Here is a 21,277-nt window from a genome sequence, read left to right on the forward strand (position 1 = left end):
TCTTTTAAAATGTTGAGTAGTCTTATTTTCATGCCCCTGAATCAGTTCTTCAGAATTAGCTTTTTCTTTCCAAGTAAGTATAATAATCAATATCTGTTATAGATCTGTAATCTCTGATTAGAAGCCCTTGGGACCAGATATGATTAGAAATTTAGAATTTGGATTTTAGAAAAGCAATATAGCACATATGTGATATGTTATATAATACTCTTCTTTGGAGAAGACTCTTGAGAGTCCTTTGGACTGCAAGGAGTTCCAACCAGTCCATCCTAAAGGAAATCAGTCCTGAATGTTCATTGGAAGGACTGATGTTGAGACTGAAACTCCAATACTTTGGCCACCCGATGCGAAGAGCTGACTCATTTGAAAAGACCCTGATGCTGGGAAAGATTGAAGGCAGGAGGAAAAGGGGACGACAGAGTATGAGATGGTTGGATGGCATCACCGACTCAATGGACATGAGTTTGGGTAAAGTCCGGCAGTTGGTGATGGACAGGGAGGCCTGGCGTGCTGCAGTCCATAGGGTCACAAAGAGTCAGACACGACTGAGCGACTGAACTGAAGTGAACTGATATAATACTCCAGGTGGGGTCTGGAGCACCACTGTGCAATTATGTACATGAATATTTCTTCAGTGAAACAAATGAATAACCATATTAGACTAGAAAAATAATTGACTAAGATTAACCTCACATCAGCTATGTGGACTTTTAAAGGCTATTGCCTTGTAAGTATATTTTGCCTTGTTATCTTTTCAGATTCGTTAACTTGACATATTCTCTCTTTTTAAAGGAATAATAGAAACTTCAGAAATAATTGCTGTTTTGAAATCACTGGGTATAAATATTTCTGAAACTCAAGCAAAAAAGATTATACAAAGGTCAGCCCTTACCCTTATTTTTAATAGTTTTAATTTTTGTTTAATATGTAACTGGTGGTTATAAGTATAGCTTCTTTCTTCTCTTCCTTCATTTCTCTCCTTTCTTTTTAGTTCTGATAACATCACCTTTTATTGACAATGTTTTAAGAAAGATCCCTAAGAAATTTGTTGAAATGCTATTGATTAATAAAACTAGAAGTATTCTTTTTAAAGTCCTCAGAAAAAGATTCTTCCTGCTTCTAGTTCAAAGACTGTTTTTAATTCTTTTAAGTAATTGATTAAAATTTTTTTTAATTTTGTTGAAGTACAAAAAAGTACATAATTTATGTATCTAACTTGATGAATTTGTTGGTAAGTGTATACCCAGGAGGGCTTCCCAGGTGGCTCAGCAGTAAAGAATCTGCCTGCCAATGCAGGAGGCGTGGCTTTGATCCCTGGGTCAGGAATATCCCCTGGAGGAAGAAATGGCAACCCACTCTAGTATTCTTGCCTGGAGAATCCAATGGACAGAAGAGCCTGGTGGTCACAGTCCATGGGGTTGCAAAGAGTCTGACATGATTGAAGCAATTTAGCATGCACACACACATACACCTGGGAAACCATAACCATAATCTATGCCATAAACCTATCCATCACTTCTTAAAGTTTCTTCCCACCCTCTTATTATTGTTATGATAAGAACTCTTTCTTATAGTTAAAACTTAAATTTACTTGGTTTTTAAATTTGGGTATAACTGATACATAATATTATATTAATTTCAGGTATATAACATAATGATTCAACATATGTGTATAATGTGAAATGATCACCACAATAGGTCTAGTTAACGTCAGTCACTGTATATAGTTATAGACTTTTTTTTATGATGAGAGCTTTTAAGATTTGTCCTCTTAGCAACTTTAGAGTATACAAAATAGTATTATTAATTATAGTTACTATGCTGTATGTTATATCCTTGACGTTTTAATTTTTGTGCCTTTGACCATCCCCTTACTCATTTCCTCCACCTCCTAACCCCCTCCACCTCTGGTAACCACTGATAAGTTTTCTCTATCTATAAGATCTTTTTCTTTCCTTTCTTTTTCTTTCTTTTGATTCCACATATAAGTGAGATCATATACTATTTGTCTTTGTCTGTCTGACTTATTTTACTTAGCATCATACCCTTAAAGTCCATCCATGTTGTTGCAAATGGTGAGATTTCCTTCTTTATGATAGAATTTACCAGGGTTATCATCTGGTACTGCACTTTTTTTTGTTGGTACATTTTTGTTTACTGATTCAGTCTGTTCAGTCATTCCTCTGTTCAGATTTTCCGTTTCTTCATGATTCAGTCTTGCTAGGTTGTATATTTCTAGGAATTTATCCAGTTCTTTTAAATTTTACAATTAGTTGGCATATAATTGTTCATAGTAGTGTCTTATAACCCAATGTATTCCTGTGGCATCAGTCTTAATGTCTCCTAATTCTTTTCTGGTTTTATTTATTTGAGTCTTTTCTCTCTGTTTTTAGTTAGTCCGGCTAAAAGTTTGCCAATTTGGTTTATCTTTTTAAACAAACAAGCTTTTAATTTTGGTGATCTTTTGTTCTATGGTTTTGAGTTTTGGTATTTATTTCTGCTCTGATCTTTATTATTTTTTTCCCTTCTGCTAACTTTGGGCTTAGTTTTTTCTCCTATTCTAATTTCTTGAGGGATCAATTAGATTGTTTATTTGAGATCTTTCTTTAAAAAAAATGTTGACATTTATTGCTATATGCTTCCCTCTTAGAACCGCTTTGCAGCATGCTATAAGACTTGTTGTGTTTCTATTTTCACTTTTTGTAAGACTTTTTAATTTCTCTTCTGATATCTTCCTGCACCCACTGGTTGTTCACGAGTGTTATTTAATAACTACATACTTGTGAATTTTCCAGTTTTCCTCTTGTTATTGATTTCTAGTTTCATACTATTGTCAGAAATGATACTTGGTATGATTTCAGTCTTAAAGTTGAGACTTGACCTAAGACATAATTGATCCTTGAGAATGTTCCATGTGTACTTGAGGTTATGTGTTCTGCTGCTGTATTTGTTTTTTAGGTTCATTTGGTCCAATGTGTAGTTCAAGTTAATTAATTCTTCACTGATTTTCTGTCTGGATGGTTTATCTGTTGTTGAAAGTGGGAGAGTGAAGTCTCATACTGTTGTTTCATTGCTGTCTGTTTCTACCTTCAGATCTATTAGTATCTGCTTAATATATTTAGTTCAATATTTGGTTCATATAATGTATAGGAATATTATAATTATTATAGTCTGTTAATGAAGTGACCTCTTAATTATTATATAGCCTCATTATTTGTCTCTTTTTATAGTTTTTGAATTAAACTCTAGTTATTCCTACTTTGCTCTATTTTGGTTTCTATCTGCATGGATTATCTTTTCCCATCCCTTCTCCTTGAGACTATGTGTATCCCTAAAGCTGAAATGAGTCTCTTTTAGGCAGCAGGAAGTTAAGTGTTTGTTTTTAAAGTTTATTCAGCCACTCAATGAATTTTGTTTGGAGAATTTAATCATTGATAAGTAAGGACTTACTATTATCATTTTCTTAATTGTTTTTTAATGGCTTGTAGTTTCTTTGTGCCTTTATTCTTCTCTAGCCATCTTCCTTTTTGATTTTGTGACTTTGTGTAGTAATTGCTTTGACTCCTTCCTCTGGTCTGTTATAGCTTTTTGCTTTGTGATTACCATGAAGCTTACATAAAACATCTTATAAAGTATTTTAAGCTGAATACAAGTTAACTTTGCATACACAAATTCTACCCCTTTACTTATTTTCTTGGGCTCCAAAATCACTGCAGATGGTGACTGCAGCCATGAAATTAAAAGATGCTTGCTCCTTGGAAGAAAAGCTATGACAAAATTAGACAGCATTAAAAAGCAGAAATATTACTTTGCCATATAAAGGTCCATATAGTCAGAGCTATGGTTTTTCTAGTAGTCATGTATAGATGTGAGAATTGGACCATAAAGAAAGCTGAGTACCAAAGAATTGATGCTTTCAAACTATCGTGTTGGAGAAGTCTCTCGAGAGTCCCTTGGATTGCAAGATCAAAGCTGTCAATCCTAAAGTAAATCAGTACTGAATATTCATTGCAAGGACTGATGCTGAAACTGAAGCTCCAATACTTTGGCCACCTGATGTGAAGAACTGACTCATTTGCAAAGACCCTGATGCTGGGAAAGACTGAAGGCAGGAGGAGAAGGGGACAACAGAGGATGAGATGATTGAATGGCATCACCAACTCAATGGACTTGAGTTTGGATAAGCTTCAGAAGTTGGTGATGGACAGGGAAGTGTAGCATGCTGCAGTCCATGGGGTTGCAGAGTCGGACACAACTGAGCAACTGAACTGAACTCCTTTACTGTCCCCAACATTTTATTTTTGATATTAGTATGTTTTTTAATATTGTGTACCCATTAGGAAATTATTATAGCTATAGTTATTTTTAATACTTTTGTCTTTTATCCTTTATGCTAGAGTTAAGTGATGTATACAATACCATTACACTACTAGAGTATTCTCAATCTGATGTACCTTCACCAGATAGTGTTATTCTTTCATATGTTTTCATGATAGGAATTAGTGTTCTTCCATTTCAACTTAAAGAATTCCACTTAGTATTTCTGGTGAGGCAAGACTGGGGGTGATGAACTCTTTCAGGTTTTGTTTGCCTGGGAAACTATATCTTCTTAATCCCACTCTCTCCTAAACTGTAAGATAACTGCTTAGGAGTCTGCTGATAGCCTCAGGGAAGTTACCTTGTATGAAGAAAATTTTGTTTCTCTTGCTGCTTTCAAAATTCTCTCTGTGACAATTTTTGTCTCTGACTTATGACAATTTTAGTATAATGTGTCTTGGAGAAGTCCTCATTAGGTATGGGGACTTTTGAGTTTCATGTACTTAGATGTTCATGAAAAAGTGAAAGTGAAAGTCGCTCAGTTATGTCTGACTGTTTGCGACCCCACGGACTATACAGTCCATGGAATTCTCCAGGCCAGAATATTGGAGTGGGTAGCCTTTTGTTTCTCCAGGGGATCTTCCCAACCCAGGTCTCCTGCATTGCAAGCAGATTCTTTACCAGCTGAGCCACAAGGGAAGTCCGAGAATACTGGAGTGGATAGCCTATCCCTTCTCCAGCAGATCTTCCTGACCCAGGAAATGAACTGGGGTCTCCTGCATTGCAGACAGATTCTTTACCTACTGAGCTATCAAGGAAGCCTCCTAAAATCTGGGGGAAATTTTCAGCCTTTTTTTTTTTTTTAAAGACGCTTTCTGCCCCTTTTGGAGAAGGCAATGGCAACCCACTGCAGTACTCTTGCCTGGAAAATACCATGGACGGAGAATCCTGGTAGGCTGCAGTCCATGGGGTCACTAAGAGTCGGGCACGACTGAGCGACTTCACTTTCACTTTTCACTTTAATGCATTGGAGAAGGAAATGGCAACCCACTCCAGTATTCTTGCCTGGAGAATCCGAGAGACCGAGGAGCCTAGTGGGCTGCCATCTATGGGGTCGCACAGAGTCAAACATGACTGAAGCGACTTAGCAGCAGCAGCAGCAGCAGCCCCTTTTCACACTCCTTCCTTCTCAGACACCCATAATGTGTATATTGTTTTTCTTGATGGGGTCCATAATTCATATAGATGTTTTTCATTTTTTCTTTTATTCTTCTCTGACAGGATAATTTCAAATGATCTGTGTTTGAGTTCACTGATTCTTTATCCTTCTTAAGTCTGTTGTTGGTATTCTGTATTGCATTTTTCATTTCATTCATTGTATCTTCAGCTCCAGAGCTTCTCTTTGATTCTTTTTTTATGAGTTCTGTCTTTCTGTTGAACTTCTCATCTTGTCCATGTGTTTCTTTTCCTGATTTCATTGAGTTATCTATCTGTGTTCTAACTTGCTTAACTTCCTTAAAACAATTATTTTGAATTTGTTGTCAATTTTTAGACCTCCATTTCTTTGAGATCAGTTACTGAAAAATCAGAGATCTCTTCAAGAAAATTAGAGAAACTCAAGGGAACATTTCATGCAAAGATGGGCTCGATAAAGGACAGAAATGGTGTGGACCTAATAGATGTAGAAGATATTAAGAAGAGGTGGCAAGAATACACAGAAGAAATGTACAAAAAAGATCTTCATGACCCAGATAATCATGATGGTGTGATCACTCACCTAGAGCCAACATTCTGGAATGTGAAGTCAAGTGGGCCTTAGAAAGCATCACTACGAACAAAGCTAGTGGAGGTGATAGAATTCCAGTGGAGCTATTTCAAATCCTGGACGATGATGCTGTGAAAGTGCTGCACTCAATATGCCAGCAAATTTGGAAAACTCAGCAGTGGCCACAGGACTTGAAAAGGTCAGTTTTCATTCCAATCCCAAAGAAAGGCAATGCCAAAGAATGCTCAAACTACCACACAATTGTACTCATCTCACACACTAGTACAGTAATGCTCAAAATTCTCCAAGCCAGGCTTCAGCAATACATGAACTGTGAACTTCCAAATGTTCAAGCTGGTTTTAGAAAAGGCAGAGGAACCAGAGATCAAATTGCCAACATCCGCTGGATCATGGAAAAAGCAAGAGAGTTCCAGAAAAACATCCATCTCTGCCTTATTGACTATGCCAAAGCCTTTGACTGTGTGGATCACAATAAACTGTGGAAAATTCTGAAAGAGATGGGAATACCAGACCACCTGACCTGCCTCCTGAGAAACCTATATGCAGGTCAGGAAGCAACAGTTAGAACTGGACATGGAACAACAGACTGGTTCCAAATAGGAAAAGGAGTAAGTCAAGGCTGTATATTGTCACCCTGCTTATTTAACTTATATGCAGAGTACATCATGGGAAACACTGGGCTGGATGAAGCACAAGCTGGAATCAAGATTGCCAGGAGAAATATCAATAACCTCAGTTATGCAGAGGACACCCCTCTTACGGCAGAAAGTGAAGAAAAACTAAAGAGCCTCTTGATGAAAGTGAAAGAGGAGAGTGAAAAAGTTGGCTTAAAGCTCAACATTCAGAAAACTAAGATCATGGCATCTGGTCGCATCACTTCATGGGAAATAGATGGGTAAACAGTGGAAACAGTATCAAACTTTATTTTTCTGGGCTCCAGAATCACTACAGATAGTGATTGCAGCCATGAAAGTAAAAGACGCTTCCTCCTTGGAAGAAAAGTTATGACCAACCTAGATAGCATATTAAAAAGCAGAGATATTACTTTGCCAACAAAGGTCCATCTAGTCAAGGCTATGGTTTTTCCAGTGGTCATTTATGGATGTGAGAGTTGGACTGTTAAGAAAGCTAAGCGCCAAAGAATTGATGCTTTTTAACTGTGGTGCTGGAGAAGACTCTTACGAATCCCTTGGACAAGGAGATCCAACCAGTCCATCCTAAAGGAGACCAGTCCTGGGTGTTCACTGGAAGGACTGATACTGAGGCTGAAACTCCAATACTTTGCCACCTCATGTGAAGAGTTGACTCATTGGAAAAGACCCTGATGCTGGGAGGGTTTGAGGGCAGGAGGAGAAGGTGACGACAGAAGATGAGATGGCTGGATGGCTTCATCAACTCAATGGACATGGGTTTGGGTGGACTCTGGGAGTTGGTGATGGACAGGGAGGCCTGGTGTGCTGCTATTCATGGGGTCGCAAAGAGTCGGACACGACTGAGCGACTGAACTGAACTGAACTGAAAAGTATTGTGTTCTTTTGTGAGTGTCATGTTTTCTTGATTTTTCATGTTTCTTGTATCCTTGAATTAATATATGCACATTTGATGGAGTCTGAAGTCTGAACTTTCAGACTTTTCAGAGTGGTTTTGGTGGGGAAATACCTTCACTTGTGGGTAGGTACAAGGGTGCCAAGTGGGGGGTGTGTGGCGGTTCTGATTGTATGAAAAGCCCAGTGATATAATTTCTGTGCAACTCTGTCAGCTGACATTGGCATCAGTGAATATTACCAGGATCCTCAATGGCCAAGGCTGTAGAGGTCTGTAATGTGATGAGGACTGTTGGAGTTTTTGATGCTCAAGTTGTCTGGAAACCTCTTGATCTCCTTGTCTCCAATGGAGCTGTCCTGGCTGAGGGGATCAGTCATGGTGCTGGATCCAGCTTGCAAGGTCCCCTGTGATGGCAGAGGTACTGATGTGTGGGTACCTGTGGAACAGCCTTTGACCCAGGGTCTGGAGCACAGATACTCATGGATTGACTGTAGTTCCAAGGTTCAGCATGCTGGCTATTTTTCCCTGGCAGTGCCTTCAATATCTGAGGTGCAACCATGCATGGAGAAGCCGCAGAGCTGGGGATTGAAGTGCAGGCTCTTGTACAGTGACTGTGGCTCTGGGGTCCAAGGCACTAACTAGCCTGTAGTCACAGTGGCTCTGGTGATTGAGATGCAGGTGTGAACCAAGCAGCCACAGAGCAGGGGTCTGAACACATGTGTGCTAGAGCAGCCGTGCTGCTGGGGCCTGAAGTGTGGGTGCATGGGGGTGCAGCCAGGGCTCAGGGATTATGGCAGCGACAGGCCTGGTCCCAGAATGGTGCAATATTGGCTCCCTCTGGTGAGGGTGCACAGCATCTTCCTCTCCAGTGCATCCACGGCAGCAACATCTGTTGTTTACTTTGGCGGCAAAAGCTGCCAGTGTTCTCTGTGGAGCTCTGGGGTCTGTACTGATGCCACTTCAGGTTCCTTCACTCTGAAAGCTGTGGGGAATCTATGGCCATTGTGGGGCCTGTTGAAGTCCTCAGGGGGCCCTCCATAGAGCAGGCCACTGGAGACCATGATGACACCTGCCACGTGGTTGAGGTCAACCCTCACCCTTCTTTGTTTCTTGTCGTCTCCACACATATCAGCTAAGTGAGCCTCATCAGTGATTGTTTCTGTGTGACCATTCTCCACTTTTTTTTTACTCCACCATGTTGTTATAGTTTCTTAATTAGATTCTTGAACCTTTCCAGGGATCTTCTTATTTCTGGATAGCTGTCTAACTATAGTTTTCTTGTTGGGGAAGGAAGGCTAGTACCTTCTACTCTGCTATCTTATTAATGTTGCTAACATCTCCTTTTGTTTAAGAAAAAAGAATGGCAAAGGCAAAACTCATTACAAAACTTAAAAGAGCATTTTATAACTATTAGAGATTTAATTCACCTAGAATATATAACAATTCTAAGTATGTATGGATCTAAAAACGTAGTCTTAAATTTATGAAGCAAGATGAATCAGTGCTTGTAGTAAGAAAGTTTATTGCACATTTCTCAATAATAGTACCAGCACACAGGAAAATATCAGTAAAAATAGAAGATTTCAATAATACCACTGGGAAATCCCATGGATAGAGAAGCATGGTGGGCTACAGTCTATGGGGTCACAAGAGTTGGACATGACTTGGTGACTAAACCACCACCATCAACACCATCAGTCTTTACCTAACAAGCATAACTAGAATATTGTACTCAAAAGCTACAGGGTATGTATTATTTTAAGGACCCATAGAAAATTCACAAGAATTGACCATATGGTGGGTCATAAAGGAAATGTGAAAAACTAAATAGAATTTGAATCATGTAAAATATGTTCTCTAACCTTCATACAATTAAACAAGAAGTAAGGTTATTTACAATAAAACATTTTTAAAAGGATTGACAGGATAGCTTGATTGTAGGTTATTATAGAATTGAGTTAAAGGAGATGGTCAGGGGAAAAATACTACCAGAGAGAGTCAAAAGGTATAAAGTTAAACCTCAGTCCATTGTATTCATTTATTTATTCATTCAACATTGAGTACTTAGTGCTAAAGATGTAGAAGTGACTTAGAAATTGTCTTTCCTTTTGAAAGATCATAGGCAAGTATGAGAGAAACACATACAAGTAAATAATTAAAAAGAAATACAGAATAAATTCCATTAGAGGAATATTCTAAAAAATATCTGGATCAGCATACCCTGAAACTATTAACGTTATCAAAAACAATGAAAATCTGAGAAACTTTCATAGCCAAGAAAGTCTTAAAGAGATATAATGACCAAATGGCTTGTGGTATCTCAAGTGGGACCCTAAAACAAAAAAGGACATTAAAGGAACTAAAGCCTGAACTTAGGTTAATAATAATAATATATCAACATTGGTTTATTAATTGTAACAAATACATCATAATAATATGAAGTATTACCATTAGGGGAAACTGGATGTGGGGATATGTGGGAACTCTCAGTACTATCATAATAGATTGTACAATGAATCTCGAGGAATACTCTCTAAGATTTTCTGAAAGTCTTAAACTATTCCAAAAAATAAACTTTTATTAAAGATAGGAAAATTGATGAAGCCCAAAGTAGTGGCTTCTACAATAAATATGTAGGAAATGTTTAATTAATTTTTATAATGTTGCTAACTTTGTTATAAATACTTTTTGTATTTCAGCATTGATAGAGATGGAACAATGACAGTAGATTGGGATGAATGGAAGAACTACTTCTTGCTTCATCCTGCAAAAAATATCGATGAAATTGCTCATTTCTGGAAGCGTTCTACTGTAAGATTACTTTGTATTTTGCTCTATTTTTATTTTGCCATAAATGTCTTATCTCTTATGATCACATAATCTCTTTAGACCTCACTGTCTAAAGTTAACAGTACTCTTAGCAAAAAGTGTGCAAACATAGCTATCACAATAACTTTGTTTGCTAAAACCTAGAACTTAATATAGATATCCATCTGCTGAAAAGGCCCACTTTGTGTTGAGAATAAATGACTCTTATACAGTTAATTGTCCTAGAAAAGTGGAAAAATAGTACACCCTTCTTTTTCTCACAGATACAGTGTACTCAATTCGGCCTTCTGTCATAGAAAATTTAAAGTTAAAGATTAAGATTCAAAATTTTAGAATCAGAAAGAATCAGCTACATAATCTGTCTGCCACTTTAATATAAGTATTTGGTTAAGAGTTGTGAGGAACAAATGAGATTTAGTAATAAGCTGTTTTTCTTTTTTAGATCTCAGTACAGGGAGTTATGTGCTTAGTCGCGTTGTTGTGTCCAACTCTATGCAACCCCATGGGCTGTAGCCTGCCAGGCTCCCCTGACCTTGGGGATTCTCCAGGCAAGAATAGTGGAGTGGGATGCCTTTTCCTCCTCCAGGGGATCAAACCCAGGTCTCCTGCATTGCTGGAGGATTCTTTACCATCTGAGCCACTAGGGAAGCCCACAGGGAGTTAAGTCAGTCATTTTTCAGGGTATAATATTTGCACCCACCCTTGTAATTTTATGCCTCCTCTTCACGTACATTTTGGGGAAGACTAAGAGCATAGCCTTTGATGTCTGATTGCCAAGGTTTAAACCCCACATCTGCACCCACTAGCTATATAATCCCTCTGTGCCTCAATTTCCTTATTTATATATTGGGGATAATAATGGTTAGAGTTTTGAGAATTAAATTAGTACATTAGTATATTTAGAAAAGAGTTCAGCAGGTAATATATGTGTTCAAAATGTTATTTATTGTGATAGGCATGTTTTCCATTTGTATTCTTGAATCTATATTCTTAAAAATCATATAATGTTTCATGTGTGTTTTAACTTTACATAGATAGTATTGTGCTAAAGTTCACATCTTATTTCTTGTTTTATACTTGTTATGATTTTAAGACATTATTATTGTTATGTGTTCATCTAGTTTATTACTTCTAACTATGGCATAGTACACATTGAATACATTTTCCTTATCCATTCCCCTAGTAAGAGATTGCACATATAAGTGATAATATACAGTATTTGCTTTCTTTTTCTGACTTATCTCACAAAGCATCATGCCTTCCAGGTTCATCCATGTTGCTGCAAATGACATTATTTCATTCTTTTTATTATGGCTGAGTAATATTTTATTGTATTATATATATATAATACAATAATATGTATAATATATATATATATTTCCCACATTTTCTTTATGCATTCCTCATCAATAGACATTTTAATTGCTTCCGTGTCTTGGCTGTTGTGAATAATGATGCAGTGAATATCTTTTCAAAGTATGATTTTTGTCCAGGTATATGGCCAGGAGTGGGGTTGCCAGATCATACGTAAGCTCTATTTTTAGTTTTTAAAGGAACCTCCTTAGTGGCTGTACCAATTTACATTCCAGCCAACAGTACAGAAGAGTTCCCTTTTCTCCACACCCTCTCCACCATTTATTGTTTGTAGATGTTTTAATGATGACCATTCTAACCAAGTGTGAGGTGATACCTCACTGTAGTTTTGATTTGCATTTCTATAATAATTAGTGATATTATCTTTTCATGTGCTTTTTGGCCATCTGTGTGTCTTCTTTACAGAAATGTCTATTTAGATCTTCTGTCAAATTTTTTTTTGGGGGGGGGATATTGAGCTGCATGAGCTGTTTGTATATTTTGGAGATTAATCCCTTATCTGTTGCATTATTTGCAAATATTTTCTCCCATTCTGTGGATTATCTTTTCATTTTGCTGTGCAAGTTTTTAAGTTTAATTAGGTCCCATTTTATTTTGTTCTTGTTTTCTCTAGTCTAAGAGGTGGATCAGGAGAGATATTGCTGCAATTTATATCAGAGAGTGTTCTGCCTGTTTTTTCTCTAAGATTTTATAGTATCCAGGCTTCCATTTTGAGTTTATTTTTGTGTATGTTGTTCTGAGTTCATTCTTTTATATATATCTGTCTAGTTTTCCTAGCACCCCTTGTTGAAGAGACTGTCTTTTCTCCATTTTATATTCTTTCCTTGTTTGTCATAGATTGGTTGACCGGAGGTGCATGGCTTTATCTCTGGACTTCCCATCCTGTCCCATTGATCTGTATTTCTGTTTTTGTACCAGCACCATACTGTTTTGATGACTGTAGCCTTGTAGTATAGTTTGAGTCAGGGAGCCTGATTCCCCCAGCTCTGTTTTACTCTCTCTAGAGTGCTTTGGCTATTTGGGGTCTTTTGTGTTACCATACAGATTAAAAAGATTTTTGTTCAATTCTGTGAAAAATACCTCTGGGGATTTGATAGAGATTGCACTGAATCTGTAGATTGCTTTGGGTAGTATAATCATTTTGACAATATTTATTCTTCCAGCCCAAGAACATGGTTTTTCTCTCTGTTTTTGTCAACTTTGATTTATTTTATCAGCATCTTATAGTTTTCAGAGTACATATCTTTTTTGCCTCTTTAGGTAGATGTATTCCTAGATATTTTATTCTTTTTGATGTGATGTAACATGGGCTTGTTTTCTTAGTTTCTCTTTCTGATCTTTTGTGCTGCTGCTGCTGCTGCTGCTGCTGCTGCTAAGTCGCTTCAGTCATGTCCAACTCTGTGTGACCCCATAGATGGCAGCCCACCAGGCTCCCCTGTCCCTGGGATTCTCCAGGCAAGAACACTGGAGTGGGTTGCCATTTCCTTCTCCAATGCAGGAAAGTGAAAAGTGTAAGTGAAGTCGCTCAGTCGTGTCCGACTCTCAGTGACCTCATGGACTGTAGCCCACCAGGCTCCTTGGTCCATGGGATTTTCCAGGCAAGAGTACTGGAGTGGGGTGCCATTGCCTTCTCCACTTTTGTTGCCAGTGTATAGGAATTCAACTTTTTTTATCCAGCAACTTTACCAAATTTATTGATGAGCTCTAGTAGTTTTCTGGCAGCATCTTTAAGATGTTCTATGTGTAGTATCATGTCATTTGCAAACAGTATCAGTTTAACTTCTTATTTTCCAATTTGGATTCCTTTTGTTTCATTTTCCTTTCTGATTGCCATGAATAGGACATCCAAAACTCTGTTGAATAAAAGTGGTGAGAATGGATATTCTTGTCCTGCTCTTGATCTTAGAGGAAATGCTTTCAGTTTTTCACTGCTGAGAATGATGTTAGCTGTGAGTTTGTTGTTTGTGGTCTTTATTATGTTGAAGTTTGTTTCCTCTATTTCCACTTTCTGGAGAGTTTTTTTTTTATCAGAAATAGGTGTTGAGTTTTGTCAAAAGCTTTTTTCTTGCTGAATCTGGCTAAAGGTTTATCAATGTTGTTTATCTTTTCAAAGAACTAGCTTTTAGTTTTAGATTAGGTTGTTCATTTGAGAGTTTTCTTGTTTCCTAAGGTAAGATTGTTCTGTTATAAACTTCCTTCTTAGAAGTGCCTTTGCTGTGTCCCGTGGGTTTTGGGTTCTGAGGTTTTCCTTGTCATTTGTCTCTAGGTATTTTTTAAATTTCTTCTTCAATTTCTTCAGTGATCTATTGATTGTTTAGTAACATATTGTTTAGCCTCCATGTATTTGTGTTTTTTACAGTTTTTTCTTGTAATTAATTTCTAATCTCATAGCACTGTGGTTAGAAAAAATGCTTGAAATGATTTCAGTTTTCTTAAATTTACCAAGGCTTGATTTGTGGCTCAACATGTGCTCTACCTGGAAAATGTTCCATGTGCATGTTAGAGGGAAGTGTATTCTGTTGCTTTCATATGGGATGGTCTATAAATATAAATTAAGTTCATCTGGTCTAACCTATCATTTAAGGCTTGTGCATCCTTACTGATTTTCTGTCTGAATGATCTGTCCATTGGTCCCTTATGTTTTCTTCTGGTTAGTTTTACAGTTTCAGATCTTACATTTTAAGTCTTTAATCCATTTTGAATTAATTTTTGTGAGTAATGTAAGATAGTGGTCCAATTTTATTCTGCTGCCTGTGGTTAGCCAGCTTTCCTGACACTGTTTAGGAGACTATACTTTCCTTATTGAGTGTTCTTGTCAAATATTAGCTGATAAGACATGATTATAAATCTTTACAAAAATGATTTATAAATCATTTATTTATAAATTATTTATAAATAAATAAATTTCTGGGCTCTTGACTCTGTTCCATTGATTTATATTTTTGTATTTATGCTAATACTGTATGTTTTGATTGCTATAGTTTTGCTGTATAGTTCAAAATCCATAAATGTGATGCCTCCAGCTTTGTTCTTTTGTATCAAGATTTATTTGGCTATTTGAGGTCTTTTGAGGGTCCATACTATTGGATTGCACTTCACAGACCTGAAAGCCTTGTACTTGTCTAGCCTTGAGACAAGAGAAAGAGCCTGGAGTCAGCAACAGAGACATCAGTGGTTTAATGGGTAGAGGGATTTACACAGCTAAAGCAAGGTCCTGGAGCAATATCCTACTATGTGCAGCACTTGGTGGGCAGGACATGGGGGTAGTCTTTGCTCCTGGGATGAGGGTTATCAGTTACAGTGGGAATTGACATCAGGTTGGGTTACTGATTACCAGGGAAACTAGCAGAAGGACACACCCTCACCACCCCTTTGATAGTCTATTAGGGTGGAGATATTCTGATCTAAAGATTAGAACAATCTCTGAGTGGGCAAGGGCAAGTATATAAGAAAGTCTGTCATGTGAGTAGGGTGTAGATGAAGCAGGCACTGGTCAAGCAGGTTGTGTATAGAAAGCAGATCAAGCCATCTTGGGTGGCCTAATCACACACATACACGTTTTAGACTTTATTTTTTCTGATTCTTTGAAAAATGCCATTGGAATTTTTCTAAGAATTGCATTGAGTCTATAGATGTCTGGGTCGTATGGTATTTTAACAGTATTAATTCTTCCAATCCATGAGCTTGTCATATCTTTTCATTTATTTATGTCTTCTTTAGTTCTTACATCAGTGTCTTACAGTTTTTGATTGTCTTTTACCTCTTTGGTTAACTTTACTTTTAAGTGTTTTATTGATGCTATTATGAATGGAATTTTCTAAATTTCCATTTTAGATATTTCATTGTTAGTTAATAGAAATTCAACTGATTCTTGAATGCTGATTGTATATCCTGCAACTTTACTCATTTCATTGACTAATTCTAACAGTTTTTTTTTTTTGTGTGGAGTCTTTAGGGTTTTTTTTTTTTTTTTTTTTAATATTATAAAATCATGTTATTCCAAATAGGGACAATTTTATTTTCTTTCCAATTTGTAAGCCTTTTGTTTCTTTCACTTGCTTAATTGCTGTGGCTAAAACTTTCACTAATATGTTGAGCAGGAGTGGTGAGAGTGGTCATCATCATCTTGTTCCTGATTTTAAGGAAAAGCTTAAAAACATCTACTTCTGCTTCATTGACTATGCTAAAACCTTTGACTGTGTGGATTACAACAAACTGGAAAATTCTTAAAGAGATGGGAATACCAGATCACCTTACCTGCCTCTTGAGAAACCTGTATGCAAGTCAAGAAGCAACAGTTAGAACCAGATGTGGACCAACGGACTGATTCCAAATTGGGAAAGGAATATGTCAAGGCTGTATATCGTCAACCTGCTTATTTATGCAGATTACATCATGCAAAATGCCGGGATGGATAAAGCACAAGCTGGGATCAAGATTTCCGGGAGAAATATCAATAACCTCAGATATGCAGATGACACCACCCTAATGGCAGAAAGCAAAGAGGAGCTAAAGAGCCTCTTGATGAAGGTGAAAGAAGAGAGTGAAAAAGCTGGCTTAAAACTCAACATTCAAAAAGCTAAGATCATGGCATCCAGTTCCATCACGTCATGGCAAATAGATGGGGAAACAATGGAAACAGTAACATATTTTATTTCCTTGGGCTCCAAAATCACTGCAGATAGTGACTTTAGCCATGAAATTAAAAAACACTTGCTCCTTGGAAGAAAAGCTATGGTAAATTTAGACAGCATATCAAAAAGCAGAGACATTACTGCAACAGAAGTCCATCTAGTCAAAGCCATGGTTTTTCCAGTGGTCATATATGGATGTGAGAGGTGGACCATAAAGAAAGCTGAGCACCAAAGAATTGATACTTTTGAACTGTGATGTTGGAGAAGACTCTTGAGAGTCCCTTGAACTGCAAGGAGATCAAACCAGTCAATCCTAAAGGAAATCAGTTCTGAATATTCATTGGAACGACTGATGCTGAAGCTGAAGCTCCAATACTTTGCACCTGATGTGAAGAGCCAACTCATTGGAAAAGACCCTGAAGCTGGGAAAGACTGAAACCTGGAGAAGAAGGGGTTGACAGAGGATGAGGCTGTTGGATGGCATCACTGACTCAATGGGCATGAGTTTGAGTAAGCTCCCAGAAGATGGTGAAGGACAGGGAAGCCTAGCATGCCGCAGTCCATGGGGTTGCAAAGAGTCGGATATGACTGAATGACTGAACAACTAGAAATCATAAAGGATACTGAATTTTGTCAGGTGCTTTTGTGCATCTATTAAGACGATCTAATTGTTATCTTTTCTTCTGTTAATGTGATGTGTCATATTTATTAATATGTGTGCTTAAACATCCTTGCATTCCAGAGATAAATCCCATTTAATGGGAGTATGGGAGAAGGAATGGCAACCCACTCCAGTGTTTTTGCCTGGAGAATCCCAGGGACAGCGGAGCATGGTGGGCTGCTGTCTGTGGTGTCACACAGAGTGAGACATGACTGAATTGACTTCACAGCAGCAACAATTGGAGTATGTGATCTTTTTAATATACCATTGAATTCTTTTTGAACTACAATAATAAATGTGCATTTGCTTAGAATGCCACCTCTACAAAACTTATGCTTCAGCATATTATCAGCAGAGGTGTTGGTCTCAGGGCCCACTCACCTCTCCATCTTCTCCAAAATTGCATGATTTACCAGGTTTATCATTAGTTATTACATTAAATTAATTATCAGACCACTAATTTAGAATAGCCTCTGACACAAAATAAGGACTTGACAACCAGAACGTGTTATTATTTGTCACTATAATGTTGCTGCTGCTGCTGCGTCACTTCAGTCATGTCCGACTCTGTGCGACCCCATAGACGGCAGCCCACCAGGCTCCCCCGTCCCTGGGATTCTCCAGGCAAGAACACTGGAGTGGGTTGCCATTTCCTTCTCCAATGCGTGAAATGAAAAGTGAAAGCGAAGTCACTCAGTCGTGTCTGACTAGTAGCGACCCTATGGACTGCAGCCTACCAAGCTCCTCCGTCCATGAGATTTTCTAGGTAAGAGTACTGGAATACCATTACCTTAATAAATTACAAACGATACAATTTGATGAAAGGAAAAGAAAGACCCTGGGTCTTTACCACTAGTGCCATCTGGGAAACCCTTGTTAAGTAGTTGGGATGATCCTCTGGAGGAGGGCATGGTAACCCACTCCAGTATCTTGCTTCGAGAATTCCGTGGACAGAGGAGCCTAGCGGGCTACAGTCCATAGGGTTGCAAAGAGTCAGACACAACTGAAGCCACTTAGCACACACCTAACTACTTAATAGTATCTATTTGTTTTATAATACCATGGGCAAAGAGATGCTTTCTGAAATTTCCTGGATGCCTCAAAATTCTGAGTTATAGCACTGGAATAAGCCAGTGAAGTAGAGTGTGTTATCTGTTATCAATATGTTTTGCTCCTCTCTCCTTTGGACCCATCTGCAAAGGATTTCTCCCTGGCCCTCTCTCTATAGAATAAATCTTCCTACCTCATTGATGTCAGTTTTATGATGTGATATATTTGAAAACTTCCCATGTCAAGTGTTGTACCTGGGCATTGGACTGGATTCCTCTCATTTACTCTCATTTACTTTACTCCTGTTATTGTTCCCTCTCTCCTGCATCATCAGTATGAGAGATAAGAAACTATAGCAACAACATCCCAAGACAGTGACTTCAATAAGATAGAAATCTATTTCTTATTCGTGTAATAGTAAGGCTTGCTTAAGCTGATAGGGTACCTCTGTTTCACAAAAGCCTTGAGAAATCCACTGGTTCTTTCTGTTCTCCAAGATGTTGTCCTCATGTACATAGTTGAAGCTGGGTCATTGCTTCATTTTTAAGGATGTGAAGTGGAGGTTGTACATATTTACTCTGTTCATAACTACCTGGCCCAAATCTAGACTAGTGTCTACATAAGCTCCTAGGGAAGTGTGGAAGTGTGGTTTCTATTTGGGTGGCCATTTACCCAGGCAAAATGCAGAATGTGGATGTGACTGGGTTGTCACAAAACAAAAAAAGAGAATAGAGTCTGTTGAGCAGTAGTCTCAGTCACAATCAATTTTTGCATCTCTGTTGTATCATTCCCATAAATGTACAAAAACACTACAATTTCTTCCATTTAAAAATACACCCTTGACCATACCTCCTCTTCTAGTGACTGCCCATATCACTGCATTCTTTCATTGAAGCTCTTTTCTAAAGTGTCTATTTAAACTGTCATCACATCATCCATTTCTATTTTTCTTTTTTGCTATTTCACAAAACCAAGCCTTTTCTTCTGTCACAATTCAGTGCCTTTGTCTGAAAGTAAGAGTTGGTCTGTCAGTAACACATGCCAAATGGTGTGGAAGTCAGTGTAGACATTCTTTTTGTTTTTATAAAATTCTTTGTTATTGTGACATAAACAGCACAAATACAAAAAAGTATAAATAACATAAGTACAATTAGAAATTGTATCATTAACCCTAATGTACTGACTACCAGGTTAAGAAATAGGCATTCTCCTTACTTTAAAACCCTTGTGTCCTCCCCAGTCATATGTCTGTACTTCCACCAAGAGTTAACCAATATACTGAATTTTCTGTAAACCAATTTTCTCCTTTTTCTTTATACTTTTAGCACCAAGTATGTATGTATAAGCAACATATTATTTGATTTTGCCTATTTTTGAACTGTATATGGTATTTAACATTCTACTTATTTACATTAAACTATGTTGATGTTTGTAACTGTATTCTATCCATTTTCTCTCATATAGTAGACCAGTGTGTGAACATATATATATACATATTTTTTTTTATTTATCAGTTTCACAATTGTTGAACATTCATGTTATTTCTAGATTTTTTCCATTATAAATAATGATGCAATAAGCTTTCTTGTCTTTTCAAATGAGTCAGCTCTTTGCATCAGGTGGCCAAAGTATTGGAGTTTCAGCTTCAGGATGGACTGGTTGGATCTCCTTGCAGTCCAAGGGACTCTGAAGAGTCTTCTCCAACACTACAGTTCAAAAACATCAATTCTTTGGTGCTCAGCTTTCTATATAGTACAACTCTCACATCCATACATGACCACTGGAAAAACCATAGCCTTGACTAGACGGACCTTTGTTGGCAAAGTAATGTCTCTGCTTTTTAATATGCTGGGAAAGATTGAGGGCAGGAGGAGAAGGGGACGACAGAGGATGAGATGGTTGGATGGCATCACTGACTCGATGGACATGGGTTTGGGTGGACTCCAAGAGTTGGTGATGGACAGGGAGGCCTGGCGTGCTGCGGTTCATGGGGTCACAAAGAGTCGGACATGACTGAGCGACTGAACTGAACTGAACTGAAGCTTTCTTGTATATGTCTCCTGGTGTACATGAATAAGACTTTCTCTAAGAATATAGGGCATATACACAGGAATGGAATTGCTGCTTTGTATTTACCTTTACTAGGTAACATCAAAGTATTTTCCAAAATTTTTGTACCATTTGTTTTCACCAGTGATGGATTAAAATTACTCTTGCTCTATATGCTTGCAAGTAGTTGTTATTATCTGACTAGAATTTTGGACAATTTTGTGAATATTAAATAGAATATTATTGTAATTTTAATTTGAATGATTTTGAAAGTCTTTTTGTTAGACCCCATTCTGACCTGAAACTTTATAAGCTTTCTTTTCAGTGACTTCTGAAGCAATGATCTGCATGTTCCAACTCCAGTAGTCCATTCTTACATCTCAGCTTACTTGACCTCTCAGTTGTGTTTGATTTGGTTGATCACTCCATCCTTAAAATATCTGCTTTACTTGACTTCTTTCTTGTTGTTCAGTCACTAAGTTGTGTCAGACTCTTTGTGATCCCATGGACTGCAGCACTCCAGGCTCCTTTGTCCGCCACTGTTTCCTGGAGTTTGTTCAAATTCATGTCCATTGAGTTGATGATCCTATATAACCATCTCATCCTCTGCCACCCCCTTCTCTTTTTGCCTTCAATCTTTCTTAACATCACGACATTTACCAATGAGTTAGCTCTTTGCATCAGGTAACCAACGTATTGGAGCTTCCACTTCAGCCTCAGTCCTTCCAGTGAATATTCAGGACTCATTTCCTTTAGGATGGACTGATTGGATCTCCTTGCAGTCCAAGGGACTCTCAAGAGTCTTCTCCAACACCACAGTTCAAAAGCATCAGTTCTTCCAATGAATATTCAGGACTAGAGGGCAGAAACTGATTTCTGCACCATTACATTACTAGTATGTAGCCCAGGGCCCTGGACTTTAATTCACTAATTCAACCACCACTTAGGGAACACTGTTATCTCCCCTGACCAAGGTGCTAGGTTTATCGATGCATAAGAGAGACCAGTTTGATGCTTTTATTAGGCTTACCT

The 21,277-nt window shown here is 37.8% G+C and overlaps 1 protein-coding gene across 1 annotated transcript in view; it reads left to right on the forward strand.

The window, feature by feature from the left end:
- LOC128045027 (calcium-binding mitochondrial carrier protein SCaMC-1-like) overlaps positions 1 to 21,277 on the forward strand; it is an 80,414-nt gene that overhangs the window by 23,998 nt on the left and 35,139 nt on the right. The window contains exons 3-4 of the mRNA XM_052637487.1: positions 793 to 880; positions 10,348 to 10,459. Coding sequence (XP_052493447.1) covers positions 793 to 880; positions 10,348 to 10,459 — 200 coding nt within the window. The remainder of the gene's footprint in view (positions 1 to 792; positions 881 to 10,347; positions 10,460 to 21,277) is intronic.

Source organism: Budorcas taxicolor, chromosome 3 (assembly GCF_023091745.1).
Source record: "Budorcas taxicolor isolate Tak-1 chromosome 3, Takin1.1, whole genome shotgun sequence".
In the NCBI taxonomy this organism is placed as follows: Eukaryota; Metazoa; Chordata; class Mammalia; order Artiodactyla; family Bovidae; genus Budorcas; species Budorcas taxicolor.